A 17,559-nucleotide genomic window follows, 5' to 3' on the forward strand; every position below is an offset into this window, starting at 1 on the left:
TTGGATATTTTTCTTGTAATAATAATGTAGATACTAACTCTCTAAACTTCTGTGCTGCAGTGGTCAAACTCTTTCCTTTTAAGTGCCCTGATTCCTATTTATTAAAAATCTAAATATATAAAATAAGCATATTTTGCTTTTTTTTGTCCATCTTCTGTTTTTCTTGTGGAGTAGAAGGCTTAAAAATTTAACACATATTTTTTCTTTTTCGTCCTTAGGTCCTTATGAAAGGTGAACTTTTTTTTGATTGCCAAATTGGTTTTGTTGGTTGCCAAGCTATGTGCCTTAAAGGAATTATGGGAATTAAAGATTTTGAAGAGAACATGAATAGGAGTGATGAAGTGAGTATATTTAAATATCAGTTGATTTGCTAAATAAGCAATTCTGTTATCCTTTATTAAAATATCTGCAAAAATTAAAGACTGCTGTTACCAGTTGTGATTTTTGGATGTTACTGTGATATAGAACTCTGTGTCTATTCCTTAGAGTTGAAAAGTCGAATGTCTCAGATTGAGAAGAGGCAGAACATAAGACTTTTTAAAATCTTTTTGGACAATAACCCATTGTTGCCTTTGTTGTCATACTTGGATTTCGTATAACAAATTAAAATACATTTGAAAATCTTTGAAAATACTTAAATCAACCAAAGATTGGAAAGGAAGAAATGGGAACACTGTATGCTGAAGATAATAAAAATGTGGTGCGAATACTGAATGAGTGTCTGACCTCACTTTCCAGTAAGACTCAGAGCAATATGAAGTGAAGGACTTGGACAGTATTATTGTTTGTATTTTAAATAGATGCAAATCTTCAACAGCTTAAGACAGAATCAGGTATCAACAATACTTAATGAAGTGTTGCATGAAATTCTAAGTTCAATAATGATGATTTTTAATTAAAGTGTAGGTAAAGTACTGCCCTAAAGTATTGGAGAACAGCAACTATTATCTATGTTTAAATAAAAAAATTCAAATAATACAGCCAAGAAGAGACTGTTAACTTGATTTTAGTGCTTTGTGAAGTCTTGGAGAGTATTTTCAAGAGAAAAATTAAGAATAGGAAAGAAAATACCAACTGTCTATATTTATGGGAAATGTCTCCTAAACTGGGAAATTGTATACTGTATTATGATAGATGTGATGGGGCAGCTTCTTCTCTTTCCCCTGTGAAAGTATCATGGCTTGGCATCCATTTCAGGTATTTGTGCAGAGCAGAAACCAAGAAAATAGCCTTACACAGCTGCTTAGTATGACATTGTTGGGATTTTAGGGATGCAGTAGGACCCTCTACATGACTGGTGTGCTGCAGTGGATACACAGAGGATTTTCCAGAGGGAGAGGCTGGGGAGGCAAGGATGAGAAACTGCAAAAATGCTATGCTGGCCTTGTTAAGGATGAGGGAGATGTGGTTGGGGATGTGAGGGTGGATAGCCACCTTGTCTGTGGCATCTGAAATTGTCAGGTATAAAATCCAGAGAACTGATTTTTTTTTTGACTGAGGTGGGTGGGTGAGCAGGAGAATTTCACAGATTCATGAAATAGTCTATGATGGAATGGACCCAGAAAGAACATCAAGTCTAACTCTTAAGTGAATAGCCTGTATAGGGATTGAACCCACAACTGTGGCATTATCAGCACCATGCTGTGACCAACTGAGATAATTTCCTTTAGGTTAGTTAATAAGGGACATTTTGGGTTTTACTCTTACTCATTTTTCTGCCACTCTTTAGTCTAGAAATGTAGAAAAGTCTCTGCATTATGACAGTGGTGATGGTATTGCTTACCTGTTATCTTTGTACTACTGTGGTTGTGGGATTGGTCCTTTCATAAAGGTTCTGGCTCCGCCTGTCATTGAGAATAGGCAGTTGGAAAAAATAAATCTCCTAAATAACTTTTTTGGATTAGTAACTCTTGTTAGGAAAGTTGTATTGATTTCATAAGGATACAAATCAGAGAGAAGGCATGTTAAAATCTAGATTAATAAATAAAGGTACTGTAGCAATGAGGTCATATATGGAAATAACTGATTGCCTTGAACAGGAGTGGGCAGCCAGAAATGGAATATGCAATGACAAGTTTGTGTATACTGAAGAGGATTGGGGCACGATTTGGAGTGATGATGATCTGAAGTTATTTGTTGTTAAAATGCAAACTAATACATTCTGTATCATAAGTTGTATAATATTCATTGGTTCAGGCGATTTTTATTGATTTGAAAATGAGGAAGCAGTTGACAGAAGCTTATGTTATACAAATGAAATTAATTTCATTGTTTCATCTTCATTCATAATGAAATATGCTCTTGTTCTTGCAGGTTACTATTCTGTGTTGTCATGTTTGTGTTGTGACAGAATTGAAACTGCTCTGTTAACTTGACCATGTTTTTTTCTTCCCCTGCCTCACTTTCTACTACCTCATGAAGGAGGCATGCTTCTTTAATTGTGGAGAAAATTTGAGCGTGAAAGGAATGACATACCTTACCAATTCACTGTTTGATTACAGAAGTCCAGAAAATAATAGTATTCGTGCAGAATATATATTGGATGCAGCTCATCATAAGGTCAGAGAATTGCATTTTTCTTATAAAAAAAATTCCAGTGCTCTCTAATGGATTTCTTATAATTATTTAGATCTGTGTACTATTAGAGGACTGAATTCTTTTTACTTTTACACATATAACTGAATCTTACTTTGCAGCCAGCCAAAAAAAAAAAAGAGTATTTCTGTTCGTGTTAAAAAAAAGACACCCACAAAAGCCGAGCCAAAAACAGAGCCAAACTGAAAAAACATGTCCAAAAGAAACCTCAAACTCCTCTCCTGCCCCCAAAAGTGAATTAATGTCATAGTTTCCAAAAGCAGTAACCACAGAAGATTTTAAGAGGCAAAAAGACATATGAGAGAGTACTAGTGAAAGTCAAGCTTTACCAGCATGTATTTTAAACCCAAACAATAAATAGTCTATGGTCGTCAAACTAAGAAGTGCTGTCAGATTTGGACAGTATTAATTTTGTTGCATTTGTTCTATATTTGCCTACTTAGAGAAGAATTTGAAAATTCTGCGTTTTGTGGAGACAAATTTACAGGCACCTCTAGTATCTGTTGTTGGAAATTGTGTAGTTAAACTTTATTCCCTGGTTGTCTGCCATTATTAAAGATTGGCTGCAATGACCAAGGTGGTCCTTTCCAGGCGTTCTCATAGGTGGAGATCTGTGCTGTTTATTGTACGGGTAAGCCATTTACAGTTTTTCAATTTATCTAATTTCCTTTTAATTTAAATTTTACTATTTTCCCCTTTTTAGTACTATTGATAACATGTAACCATGAAGAATCACATGAAAAAATTAAATTAGTAAAATCACAAGTACTTACATTCAAACTTTTCCCGTAGTGTTTTAAACTTTATTCCATCCCTGCTCTGTCTTCAATGCTTTTACAATTTTCCCATTTTTTTGGCAAGAGAGCAATCAAATTTACTGTGTAATGTATTATATTACGTATAAATCCCAATGTTGGCATAAAGTCTTGATAAGTTTCCTACTGTTGAAAGATAAAACCACAATATTCCTTTAATAGAGAAACCAAATTGAAAGAGCTGAAGTTTTCAGCATATTTAATTAGGTTGATGTGTTGCATGCAAGAGGTCAAATGAAGAATATTTACTTCATTAAAGGTACTAATTGACAAGATGTTATTGATTAATTGGTCAGCATGTCCACAGGAATTATGGATGTGCATTTGTGTGGCCTCAAATGGAAGCTGCATTACCTATCAGAAAGGTGAATTCCTTGTGATAACCTCTGTCCTTTGCTTTGATAAACCTTTCCCTGTGTTGATGCACAAATCCAAACAAGAATATATCTCTCTAATACCAGTCTATCAGTTAGTAATCTCAAGATTCTTTCCTTATACAACATTTTCTTTGTTTGCTTTGCTTTGTTGGTAGGAGACATACACAGAGATAGCTGGAATGCAGAGGTTTGGGGCTTTCTACATGGATTACTTGTACACAATGGAAAGCACCAGTGGCAAAGGTACCTTTTTTCCCTTTGTTTACCCTGATAAATAATAGAAACAAAGACTTTTCATGCCCAGATGGTCCTTGACCAACTGTCCTCTGACTTACCTTAGATTTACCATCAGGATCATCATTAAAATGCTTTCATCTTCATTGACATCTTTCAGATGTTAGTTGTTTTGGTTAACTATTAATTGTTGGTATTCTTCCTTTTTTGTTTTTCTTTTCCTTCATATGTAATCATAATGATATTTTTTATAGCCAGTTGCTAAACTGAAAGTAATTATCTTGTAGCAGTGGTGAAGTTCATGAAGTATGATATCTTTTTTTTTAAAGTTGTTATTATTGACTTTGCATATTAAAAAATACCTTGAGAAACCCTGGTTGAAGAATGAGATTGATCACATACTTGGCACAGAAGATGAAAAGGACTATAGTTTTTCTTCTAAGAAGAAAAATGCAAGGATGCAAGACAGCGTGAAGTGTTATCTTTAAATATATGTGTCTAAAAAGTTTGGTGAGCAAATATTAGCCTAAACCATATGCACATAGATATTGGCTAATTCTAAATAGCTTTTGTGATTCCTATAAATTCTTTTCTAAGTCTGAGAAGTGGATTTAATGAAGTAAGTATATTTGCTTTTGTAAATATACTTGTACTATATATACTTATACGTATATAAATGTATAATTTTGTACTTTTGAGTGTCACAAAAGCTGGGACAATGGAGTTCATCTATCAACAAGTAATATGTTTATATGTTTGTACAGATATCCTTATCACTAATTGTGATATAATTTCCCCCTCACTCCTCAGAACACTGTCACCTACAGCTGCTGTTCTATAGTTCTATTGTCAAGTTAATATTACTTTCTTCCTCATCTGTGTTATTTATTATTGTGAATACTATTTATCTGGGTATCTGTTGGGAACTTCTTGCTATTTTGTGACTGAACATTTACCCAGCTTTGCTACATAGTCCAACTTATCTGGGTTTTTGGGGGGTTTTTTGTATTTCTGTTTCTTTGTAAGAGAAATCACAACTCCTAATGTTTGGCTTTGTTTTCTGGATGTGGTGGATATTAAGTCTAAAAGGAGTAGGAAAGAAACTTCCAGTTTCCTCAGAGATGGATCATGAAACATTTACAAAAATAAGTAAATAGTGCTATTGCCCTCCTCAGTAGAGACATACACCAGGACATGTAACAGTTCCTTCCTGACTCTGAGGCTTTCTTCTGTTCCATAAGTGTGGTGTGAAGCTCTGAAAATGCACAATTAAGTCAAACTTCTACTGCCGACTTCTGGTTTTAATAAAGATGTAAATGTTTAATTGCACATTGAACTTCTGTGTAGAGAAGTTGAAAACCTTGGGTAGGCCTTATCTCCTTTTTGAATCTCAGTATAGAAATTTATATATGCACAGATTATGTGTATTATAAAGAAAAATTGATTTTGTGGAGCAGTTTGTCTTGTTTCTCTGAATGCATAAGGAATGTTATGATCATATCTCTTCCTGATTTTTAACTAACTCTTTTCAGAAATTACTGAACTCAGAAATACTTTTTTCTTATCCTCAGTGCCAGGCTATTGTACTTTCTGACCACATTTTCCTTCCTTAGCTTCTCTTTTTTTTTTTTTTTCTTCCAGGATGCTTTCTCAAAGCCTTGGCTCCTATTTTCTCCATCAGTCATTAGGAAAACACCTCACAAAATGTAGCTTGGCTTCCTATGAAGTCTTACTGTGTGCTTTTATGTCAGTGTTCCTACTTTAACTTCAGGCTACATAAAAGAGTGGAATAATTAATTTATAAACTGTTTAAATGATTGCTATTTCTCTAGAGTGAAGAAATTAAAATCTTAAAATTTCAAATGGTTTTGTTCCTCAGAAAAGCAAATGTGATGCTTTCTGCTAGTTATTTTCTAGGTAATTTTTCCATTTTATGGGTTAAATGCATAGTTGTTAAATAGAATGTAAACAAATGGGTGTAAAATATTTATTTAAGATGAAGGTGTAAATACCTTAAGATTTTGAAAACAATATGAATCTGCTGCATTTTTAATGTGTTGTTTATATGAAAGTTTGCATTTTACTATTTCTTATTTTGGTATAACTGTTTCTAGTTACAATTACTGCACACCACATACCATAGAAAAATGAACCCAACTTAAGTTATAGGAGGCAGTAACTGTGATTGTAAGATTTTTATCTGTCAAAGCAATTTTGGTTTGACACATTCTTTGCACCTTTAACCTTTCCTGAAGCATAGGATTACTGATTAAACCACAAGTGCCTCCTGGATAACATTAACCCTCAGGAGTTTTGTCTGTCACATACAGAAGTGCATTAATCAATTTCAGTATTTTGAATGAAAGCAAGATCGTCATGCACAGTAGTCTTATTTTGACATTTTGTCTGTCTTCCCCTTCCTTTTTTTCTGGTTTTTTACTTTGTATTTCAGTGCAGAACAATGTCTCTGAAACATTACGTAGCCTGTCAGTTCCTTGATCACTGATTTGCATGACCTGCAGACCTAGCAGGGTGTGCTGTTGAAGTTACCTTATGTTTGTAATGTGTACACCTCTACTTTGCTGGCAAGTTTATTATGCAGCACTCATTTTGATATTTTTGGTTGGTTAGAAAGAGACACACAACATACAGAGAGCTTGAAAATTCAGTGATTGAAAATTGGTTTTCTTTATGCATCTGTGAAGTTTCAAGTCATCTGTGATCACCTACTTCTGTAGAACCAATAGGTTTTTCTACCCTATTCCTTTGCACTTAGGTGGAATTAACTGGAACTGTTCCAGAAAGTGGTTCATATAAATTCTGTCACTGAGATGTATTATTCATATACATAAAATATATACAAGCAAGGCTGATTTTTCCTCTTTGAAAAGGCAGGCTGTTACTACTTCTGGCCTTATTATTTTTGGCCTTATTATTTTTTATGTGATGGTATGGTTTTTTACACTTTTTGGTAGTGTTCATCTAAACAGAATACTGTGTAGAATTGGAAGGATAAAAGTATGTATGTTAACTGCCTATAAAATAAATGCAGAAGTCAGTATGCTGGGCTTTAAAAAAATCTCTTTCAGGATTCATTCAAAAGATTGTAACTCAGTTCCAGCTGAAGATTTGAGTAGGTTTTATAAGGTAGTATCCTTCTGTCCTTTTATCTTTCTTTTATTGTTCTTTTTCTTCTCAGAAAAACAACAAACCAAGGGAAGCAGAGGCTATAAATGCTCTCACCGTTAACTTCTGTTAGGATTTTAAGGATAAAGTTAATTCTTCTGCTGAGTGTATAAGCCTGTAAAGGCCTGCAGAACATTAGGCCAGCTGCGCATCAAATTCGGCATAGTCTCACTTTGAGGACCTTTTTCCTTACCAGTGCTTAGAAGCAACAGTGTTTTATGGAGTATGATTTAAACATAAAGGAAAAAAACCCCTGTCCTTGCTTCCTTTTCCACCAAGTTCAACTTCTCTCAATATAAAGACTGTTTTGAATGAGTGCAGTTAAAAGAGTACAGTTAAGGAGAGAGACAAAAGGGTGAATGGGTTCCTCTTGGGCAAGGAGAAACCACAGAATTGTTAAGGTTGGAAATGAACTCTTTTAAGTCATTGAGTCCAACCATTAACCCAGCACTGCCATGTTCGCCACTAAACTGTGTCCCCAAGTGCCATACTCATACATTTGTGAACACTTCCAGGGATTGTGGTTACAATGCTTCCCTGCACAAGTTGTGCCAGTGCCTGTAGCCAATTTCAGTGAAGAAATTTTTCCCAATATCCAATCTAAGTCTCCCCTGGTACAACTTGAGGCCTCTCATCCTGTAGCTTCTTACCCAGGAGAAGAAGCTGACTCCCTGCCCTTGCTATGCCCTCCTTTCAGGTAGATCTAGTGAGCAATAAGGTCTTCCCTCAGACTAAACAACCCTAGCACCCTCAGTTGTTCCTCAGAAGTATTGTGCTCCAGGCCCTTCACCAGCTCCATTGGCATCTGTAGTCTCAGAATCCATTTAATCTCAATGCTTATTTTGTCAGATTGTTCATTTATGTAATGGTCAGCAAGATACTTAATGTTTAGTGCTTGTGTCAAAGCAATGAAGACACTGTCAAAGTTATGATCTTAGGAAAAAGAATCAGAGTGAAGTTCTGCAAGCCAAATATGTTAGAGTAGTAGGACTATGTTTTGTCATATGTCACAGGAAAATGTGATTTTCTGAAATCTTCATGATTTAACTGAAGAATTTCCATGAAGTATGTTTAGCGAAATAGTCATGCTTATGACTAGCTGTATGAGTAGCTTATGAGTAGCCTGTGTACACTGAATGTGTGATTGAATGGTGTAATTTTGGTCTACCTTATTAGCCTACTTTACTAAACTACTCTTTTATCTCTGTTGGCTCTTAAAAGCAGCCAATCTGAGACATAATGATTAAAGAAATTTTCTTCCTTGCTGCCCATATGTCAGTGAATGGCAGTAAATATGAATGGAAGGAAGAGTTTGTCTTAGTTGTCAGTCTGGTTCTTCCAGCCTTGTCTGGGCAGCTGACCTTTCAAGGGCCCAGATCTGCCATGTCTTTGCAGCACACCTTTTCCTTGGTTATTGGGGGTGGATATGTTTGTGACAAGCTGTAGAAAGTTTTGAACACCACAGCAGTCATTGATGCATGGGGTTAAGCTGTCATAGAAGTTTAGACACCCTCAAAGAGTCCCAAATTTGAGAAACTCAAAGTTCATGGAAGGGTTCCTAAGTTGTACTCGTCTTGGAGGCAAGGCAGGAATTTTCCCTGTTTGCTATGCATTTACCAGGAATAATTTTGTTAAAATCTGTTATACCAGTCATTGTATATTTGTGTGTTATATTTGCATTGTTATATTTTTCTGTATAATTATTAAGCCTTTGATCTCAGGATTTTAAACAGAAGTAGCTGATAAAATGTGTTATTATGTCCAATTGTTTTGTGTAACTTTTATAAAACTTATTGTAGTTTCTGGGAATCAGCAAGACCTTTCTTCAGTAAAGAGTGAAGATTTTGGAAATGTTCAAGAGATGTCTACAAAAAGCCTCATTGTGGGTCCACTCAATCTTCGACTGGATAGCAGCGCAGTACACCGGATCATGAAAATGATAGTTTGTGCTCTGGAACATGAGTATGAACCATACAGCAGAACTAAGCCAGGTTTGTTCCTATTGCATATACACAAATATACAGAATTAAACCAGACTACGTTTAGTGTTTTTGAGGGAGCAGCTTTCAAATAGTTTTTGAGTCTGGGCAGCAAAATGTAAAATAAAAGTAAATTAATCATAATATCCCCATCTGTGTTGGATGTACTTCTGAGATAGTTTCAGACACTTTGAAAGTCATTTGTTTTAATCATAAGCCTCATGTTGAGTAAGAATAGCTGACTTCATTGTCTCCTCTAGCTTCATTTTGGAGTCTTAGAGAAAAAAGTATTCCTACTGGTATTTATTATTTCAAAATAATAGTCATACTGGATGAAAATGCATGGAAATAAGTATGGTCGACTGTTAAGATGAGGTTCTGAGAGCAATACAGATTTCAAGTAAGGAAAATCGAGTTAGTATTGCATTTAGCCTTAGGTAGAAACAGTATGGAATGACATTATTAACTATGAAGGGGCAGGGGGGGAGCTTTGCATTTTTTGCTAGTCCCTAGGCATTTTTGAAACATCAGATGTAGAACACATTTTATATATTTTAGTGAAACATATGTAATCTTCATTTATTATAGATATTATGGATGGAAGTAGAACTATGCCAAGCTCTGAAGAAGTAGCATCACTGGAGGAATACATTCCCACTAGACTTACAACGTTCACTGTTCTTAAGTGTACAATTGTAATCCCTGTGGCAGAATTCAATTTACTAGACCACTTGCTGCCCAAAATCATGGGTGAGAAGGTATGTATGCACAGATGATTCAGTTCTTTACATCAGCATGTGCTATTCAATATAAATTTTCTTACTGGCCTCTTACTCCATGTGCTGGATGTATCACTGAGTTCTGGATTAGTTTGGTGCCCGTGAGCACTTCAGATACCTAAAATGAGTGGCACCTGACTAGTTAGACTTGGAAGTCTTGAGGGTGTCATGTATGGATAGGAAAAATACTTTTGAATAAAAAAGGTTTTAAAGGATCAAGAAAATGAAAAGCAATAGCTCTGATGTTTTGATCAGAAGAGTACCTGTTCGGCAGGTCTTTATAATACAATTATAGTATAATATGGTAAAGTATCAAATCTTTTAGTACACAGGCTCAATAGAGATGACAGATTTTAATAGCCAGCTCTGTGTGTGCTAGTTCAGACAGGATGCCAGCAGGACTTGGGCATTTATCTGCTGAATGACTAGCTAAGAGAGACAGAAATTTCCTGATAGCCATTTGTTTTATCTTTGAATATGTGTAGTATAATGCCAGCTAAAGAATCCTGTACTGGTTTTATTCTTATAGGACTCCTTCAATGTACAAAGTTGAGGTACTGTAGGGATAAATCTGTGGCTTGTAGTGAAGACTTAAAATAGGTTTATCTCTTGTGCCACAGAGGCTGGAAGGTATTTTATGGATAAGGGAAGAAGTATGAGGAAGAGCAAACCTCATCAGTACTTGAGTTAAATTTCTAGGAATTTTTGTCCAATATTTCATCTGATAGGCTGAGAGAGCTGTGGTAGCTCATCCTGAATAAAAACATGCTTTAAGGAGACCTGATTGTGGCCTTTCAGTACCTGAAGAGAACTTGTAAAAAGGAAAGAGAAGGTTTTGTACAGGTAGATAGTGACAGGACAAGGGACAATAGTTTTAAACTAAAAGAGATCAGATTTAGTTTAGATCTTAAGAAGAAATTCTTTATTCAGAGGGTGGTGAAGCACTGGAACAGGTTGCTCAGAGAGGATTTTTCCTTTTTAGAAGTTTTTAATACATTGCACTGAGTAATGCAGTGGGATGCGGTGCTTTTTACCTTATGGGCATGGGCAGATGGTATTTTTATAATGAACAGTTTTGTGTTTGTTTAGGCTTGAGGTAAAGCTGTTGAATTCCAGTGAATTTTCTGGTTGAGGTACTAATTATTTGGAGTCTCAATTTACATTTCTTGAATGAAGCCAAGTATATTTTAAAACAACAATTTTGAATTCTAGATTGAAAATCTTATATATGTCAACTTATTTTCCTATTTTGATGCATATTTAATAAATTTTTTAGATTTGTAGTATAATTTGGATTGGAAGAGGTCTTTGGAGGTGTTCTCCAGGAGTTCAACATCCTGGTTAAAGCAAGAGCGAATTGCTCCAGGGGTTGTTCTGTCACGTGCTGAATCAGCACCGCTTCTGTCTCGTTCTTCTCTGTACCCTCCTAGCAGATTGCAGTAGACAGGGGTAGGATTCTTCTCTGGCCTTCTCCAGACTGAAAGGCTTCAGTTATCTCTGTTTCTCCTTAAACAGAGCTCCAATGCCATAACCACTTTGTTTCCAGCAAACTTAATCTGGTACATGTCCGGCCTGTGCTGGGTGCAGTATTCCATTTTAATAGATACTATGAAAAATAGGCTTGGATGTCTAAAATAGTGGTATTTATTTTCTATGGAATGGCATTTTCTTTTGCTGAGATACCTGGCATGACTATGAATACATAAAAGATGACAGTGTAAAGGCTAGATCAGCTTGAGATTATTATGGTGATAGTGCTTTAGAGTGATAAAAAGGTAAACAAAGATTTTATAGGATGGAATATTTTAACTTTGCATATTCTTGTACTGGGTTGACCTCAGCCAGCTGCCAGATGCTTACTCAGCTGTTCTCACTCCCCTTCCTCAGCAGAGCAGTGGGGGAGAGAATGGGTCAGGGTAGAGGGAGAGATCACTTACCAGTTACCAGTAAGAGCAAAACAAACTTGACTTGGGACAATTAATTTCACTTATTGCTAAAAATCCAAACAACATATATCCCCTATCCCCTTTTTCCCTCAGACTCAATTCTACTCCTTCATTCCCTGACTCTTCTACCTCCCACCCCTTAACAGAGGGGGATGGAGAATGGAAGATGGGGGTCAGTCTGTAACAGGTGATCTCTGCCACTCCCTCATTCTCCCACTGTTCTGCCTCAGTGCAAGTCCTTCTGGCAGGCTGCAGTCCTTGAGGGAAAATCTGCTCCAGCATGGGCTCTCCTCAAGGCTGCAGTGCCCTTCAGGGCATACTCACCTGCTCCAGCATGGAGACCTCCTTGGGCTGCAGTGTGGATGTCTGCTTTTGTGTTGTCCCCTTCATGGGCGGCAAGAGAATTCCTGCTCTGGTGCCTGGAGCACCACTTCTTCCCCCTCCTTCTCTGACCTTGCTTTTCATGTTGCTGTTTCTCACTTAATCTCTGAGTCTTTGCAGCCTGGGTGTTTTTGGCCATTGTTAAATCTGTTTGCACAGAGGTGCCCCCAGCTTGGCCGAGGAGCTCAGCTGTGCCCTGTGGGGGCTGTTGCAGCACTAGCTGGAGCAGGCTGAACCTGGCCTAGGACAGCTCCTAATGTCCCTCACAGAGACTGCCCCTGCACTGCCAGCACCTGGGCACCTGCAATTCCAGATAAAAAGCTGATTAATTAAAACTTCAAAGAAAATATTTTGTAAGATTTGAGGATTTCTACTATAATGCCATTATATCTATAATTAGTTTATTTCATTTAGCTTTTCTTGTGTGTTTAGGTAAGAACATACAGATATAAGTAATACATCTGTGATATAATTATTAGATAATTTTTTTTCCTCCCTGCCCTAGAACTTCAGTGGACTGTTAAATGCTGCAAATTTCCAGCCCCTGCGGCCTTTACCTTCCATCCGAATTTTGGTGGATAAGGTTAACCTGGAGCACTCAGTGCCGATGTATGCTGAGCAACTGGTGCATGTGGTCAGCAGCCTCGGCCAGCCGTCTGACAACCTGCTTCATTACTGTTACTCACACTGCTATCTGAAGGTAAATGAGGGCTTGAGATGTGTGCTGAGAAAAAGATCATATACATTTAGTTAATCCTAAGTGTTAGCAGGTTTCCTGTAAGAATGTTTCCAGCTAATCTGAAAGGCCATAGAGTAAACACATTTCACAGAACGTTGTTGTTTGGGATTGCTGCTTCTGACTTGAGCCAAGTGTTTTGTAATATGCACTGAGGACTTCATATGAGGAAACTGCAGACTGAAGCCCCAAGGTCCTTGTGACAGGAATGAGTTAAAATTATTCAGAAAGAAGCCCTTTTCCTCATCTGAAATAATGCTCCTATGATTTGTAGATTGTTGCAAAATACACTTGCATATTTGATGGGAAGTTAGGAGGAAAAACCATCACTGCTAGTAGTATTGAAAGAGCAAAACCATCACAGTGAAGATATGCAATCACAAACTGTTAACAAACAATTCAATTGTTTTTCATTATAGGAGGACAGATCTCTGAATGTTCTCAATTAAAGATGCATTATATGAGAGGAGCTCTTATTGTGAGGCTGGGGAAAACTTAAGATATGGAAAACTGTTTTGAGATAGTTCAGTTACCATCTGCAATGAGGAGGATTTCTAAAGCAGGCTTTTCCAACCTTCTAGGATGTGCTCAGGAAGTTTGAAACCTTTTGGATGTTACTAAAATATATTTAATACTACTACTGTTAATTTTAGTCAATTTTTCAGTTATATAATCACTTCCATACTGGTATTTTAGTAACAATTTAATTATTTAAGTGTTTATTATCTGCATACAAAAAACTGTGTTTCAGAATTGCATGACAAGCTTTCAGTTTTCTGGGTGCAATGTTTACCCTCTGTCACATTTAAAGTGATTGGAATTGCAGTACTGCAAATCATTGTATGTTTTTCAGTTTGAGAGGATTTTTTTTTCTCTTCAGAAAATGTTTTAGTAGCAAAATTTGGACATCAGCTTTGGGTTTTAAAGGGTTTATTTGCTAGTTTTAATAATGGCTGAATTGTTCTGTTCTTGTGAATAGTGGTACAGCATGTTAAAAGACAACTCTACAACAGTTTCTTGCCATATTGAATGGGGAAAAATCATAAAGAATTCTTGTGATGAATCTTTCTTTTGCCAGGCTCTTATTAAGCAAAAAAGCTTTGAAGGAAAGCTTCTAATTTCCTTAAATACTACTCTTTTATACCACTACACTTTTATACCACATAATATATACCAGTGGTATATGTTATAATTACTCAAAGTGATTTTACTTTGTATGAAAGGCAGTATGTAATCTTCAAGTTTAAAGGATATAGACTAAAGTATTTGAATTGAAAAATTGTCATCGGGCATTCTTTTAAATTCAGCAGACCGTAGTTAATGCTTTTTGAGTGAAGAAAATATTTTTACATGTATTTCTAGGGCATTATTTGAGGTAGATTTTGTAGCTATATGTATGTTTGAGGAAAAGGAATGATCTAAAAATAATACACAATTTAATTAATATTCACTGAGTATATTTATAAATACATATATTATGGTATAAAATGTCTTGAAAGTAAGATCACTAATCATGTGATAATATGCCATTTGACCAACTGAATTTGTTCCAGATATTTGGTTTTCAAGCAGCGCTGACTTCTTTGGACGGCAAAGGATTATACTGCATCCCTGTTCCAGTTATCCCCTCATTCAGTACTGCTGTTTATGGCAAGCTGATCAAGTTCCCCAAATATTGGTGAGCATTAAGCCTGTACAGTGTGTTTAAGTCATGTGCACAATTACTTTTTCGTTTTTAATGAGGGATTTAGAAACACCAAGCTTTGTGTATATCCCTAAACTTCCGTCTCCTCTGTCATATTCTGCTATTACACCTGTTATTATTCCCAGGTTTCTTTGTGAGGATAGCTGTCAATAAACATTTTAAACCCTTGTTTGGCTGAGGGAACTGGAGCGTGGTGCTAATGACACCAGTGTCATGGGTTCAATCCCTGGATGGGCCAGTCACTTGAGATCAGTGATCCTGGTGGGTCCCTTGCGAATCTCCACATTCTGTGATACAGAAGCCCTGTGGTAAATGGGTTTCTTCTAGACCTTGTAGGTTTCTGGAACCAGTTGCCATTCTTTCTTGAGCTGATATAAAAGCTGAAGTTACATACTGATGGCAAGCTTGATGTTTTAACTGAATAGATCAGTTTGTTTTTTTTTAAACTCAACCAAATAAAAAGCAACAAATTGCAGGGTAAAACCCCCAAGCATCCCAAACCTACACTTTTATTTGTTTCTCATTACAGTTGGAAGTGTTTCAACATTGTGATGAAGACATTTAAACTATTTGTAGTAGTTCAGATATTAAATACAAATATTTTACTTCTGAAAACTGTTCTGTACTTTATTATGAAATGTGCTATATAATTTTTTTTTGCCTTAATGCAATGGAAATTTAGTTTTTAAATTTATCTCTACAGTTCAAATCATAAAGATCTTACAGTGATCATAAATCTGTATGTAATAGTTTATATTGATAGGTTGGATTTATAAAAACTGTTTTCAGAAAAATTCATTTTGACAATATTTTGGACAAGGTATTAGCTTTCTTTATCCCTCATTTTGAGCAGGAGCTGTAATGCTACTTTATGACTATATCCATGCAAAAAAATTTTACATAAAATGACAAGATAATGAAAAAACATGTTAGTGGTTAAATACTTTGGCTTCAAACATTGTGTTGAATAGCTAAGTTGTAAGATACATTTGTTTGTGAAACCTTAATAGATTATACAAAAAAGTCTCCTTCTATGATTGTTCTTAGCGTCATATAAAGAATATGCTAATTTTTCTTTCACAAGCTGTGATACCATGTTAAATGTAAATGGGTTTTAGCATTATCAGCACACCACCAGGTGGTAGCAGCCTAACTGACTTAGTCATATTTTCTATCAATAATTTACGAGAGTATTAATGACTTAAAATTAGTTGCTGTTATGTTGTACCATTCTGCTTAAAAAGAAAAAAAAAGTTTTTAGGATATAGTGTATAATCAGCACTAATGAGAGTACTTCAGGACTTTACAAGTGACAGCCTTTCCTTACGTTATCTGACATTTAGCACTAAGCTCTGGTTATTAATCCTGGTTAGCATACTGCATGAATAAATCAGTGTTGAATGGCAAACTTTAATTTCTTACTATATTGTAAACCCCATGTTTAGTTGTGCGAACTAAAAAACCCATAAATTTAGTGATGAATTTTTAAATAAATGTCATGTGACAAGTTCATGGTATTCAAGTGCTGCTGTTTTCTCAAGAATGTGCTTGTTCTCTTCTGTGTGTGCTTGTGCTTGCTGTGCTCCATCTCTCGCTTGCTCACTCTTGGTTTCTTGTGCTTTTCCTTGTGCAGTGTTTCACACTTGCCCTCACTCTGTCTCGTGTTCCTGGTCTTGCCCTTACATTCTCTGTATCATGCATTCTTGGATTCTCCTGTGTAATCCGCCTCTCTCACATTCTTTGGCTCTCTTATTAAAATGCATTGAATTACCATGCATGCCTAGTTGGAAAGAGCTGTAGTTTTGGGGAATGGAGGCAGGGGAATGGTCCTGCTTTAAAACAGCAGACCATCTACTGGCATTTATTAGAAGATACTGTTAGACCAGCACTTACTGCAGTACTGTGGACTGGTGTGTTTTGCTGGTTTTCTCACTTTTTTCCTGTAGTTTCATTTCTTCTTTATACGGCTTATTTATTAATGAAATAAAAAAAAAACTTTATAAAATGAACTTAGTCCAACAATTTATCTAAACTAAGCAACACCAATTTGTGAGTAATAAAGTAGAAAAACAAATGAGTACAGCAGCAGCCTGGTTAAATGAAGTGTAGTTTGAAGTGAATAAAACTCCAGATGAAATGCATCAAATAGCACTTCAACTAAATCGAAATCAGCATGAGGACTGAGAGCTTCATTGAAGTCATGCAGTGAGTGAGAATTAGTCTGGTAGGATAACCTGGTAATGTCATTAAACTTAAATTCAGTCCTCCCTCCCAAATTATACCACCTGCTTTATTTGGATTTGTGGATTTCACATTCCAGGGTTTCTTAAAGTACACACATCTGATGCTACACATGTTCTTCTATTTCTTCGTAGAAAATACATACCACAGACCATACCTTTTAAAAACAAAGACATTTTATGAACTGTTGTGGAATCCCTTAGGTAGTATGTTTTGAGTTAGCAGTGAAAATCTCAACTTTATTTCTGACATAAATCAGTAGAATAGGTTTCTTTTCTAGTTTCAGTAAAATAATCTCAAACTTACTGTTTAATACAGTGTATAAAATACTGCAGTAATATTAATTTTTTAAAACTAGTTGATAAACATTGTCAGGATGTCTTAAGAGATAAAATGTCATCGTCAGCCCAGCAAATTCCAGTGAATAATCATAAATTATCATAAAGTGCTGTTTACCTATTAGATTGGTGTCTCTTTTAATTTCAGTTAGTACACTTTCGTTGTATAAAAGAAATGTGCTCAAACTCAGTAGTTAACTAAGTCTTGGACATCTTTTAAATTGCATAGCTAATCTGTTTTTATTGG

At 35.8% G+C, this 17,559-nt stretch overlaps 1 protein-coding gene across 4 annotated transcripts in view; it reads left to right on the top strand.

Moving 5' to 3' along the window:
* The window catches only part of VPS13B (vacuolar protein sorting 13 homolog B), a 429,143-nt gene that overhangs the window by 62,757 nt on the left and 348,827 nt on the right, over window positions 1-17,559 (top strand). For all 4 annotated transcript variants that reach the window (XM_058833661.1, XM_058833660.1, XM_058833663.1 and 1 more), the window contains exons 10-16: window positions 219-341; window positions 2,422-2,559; window positions 3,943-4,030; window positions 9,007-9,198; window positions 9,775-9,944; window positions 12,798-12,992; window positions 14,582-14,706. In XM_058833661.1, the coding sequence (XP_058689644.1) occupies window positions 219-341; window positions 2,422-2,559; window positions 3,943-4,030; window positions 9,007-9,198; window positions 9,775-9,944; window positions 12,798-12,992; window positions 14,582-14,706 (1,031 nt within the window). The remainder of the gene's footprint in view (window positions 1-218; window positions 342-2,421; window positions 2,560-3,942; window positions 4,031-9,006; window positions 9,199-9,774; window positions 9,945-12,797; window positions 12,993-14,581; window positions 14,707-17,559) is intronic.

This window comes from Poecile atricapillus, chromosome 2, assembly GCF_030490865.1.
Source record: "Poecile atricapillus isolate bPoeAtr1 chromosome 2, bPoeAtr1.hap1, whole genome shotgun sequence".
NCBI lineage: Eukaryota > Metazoa > Chordata > Aves > Passeriformes > Paridae > Poecile > Poecile atricapillus.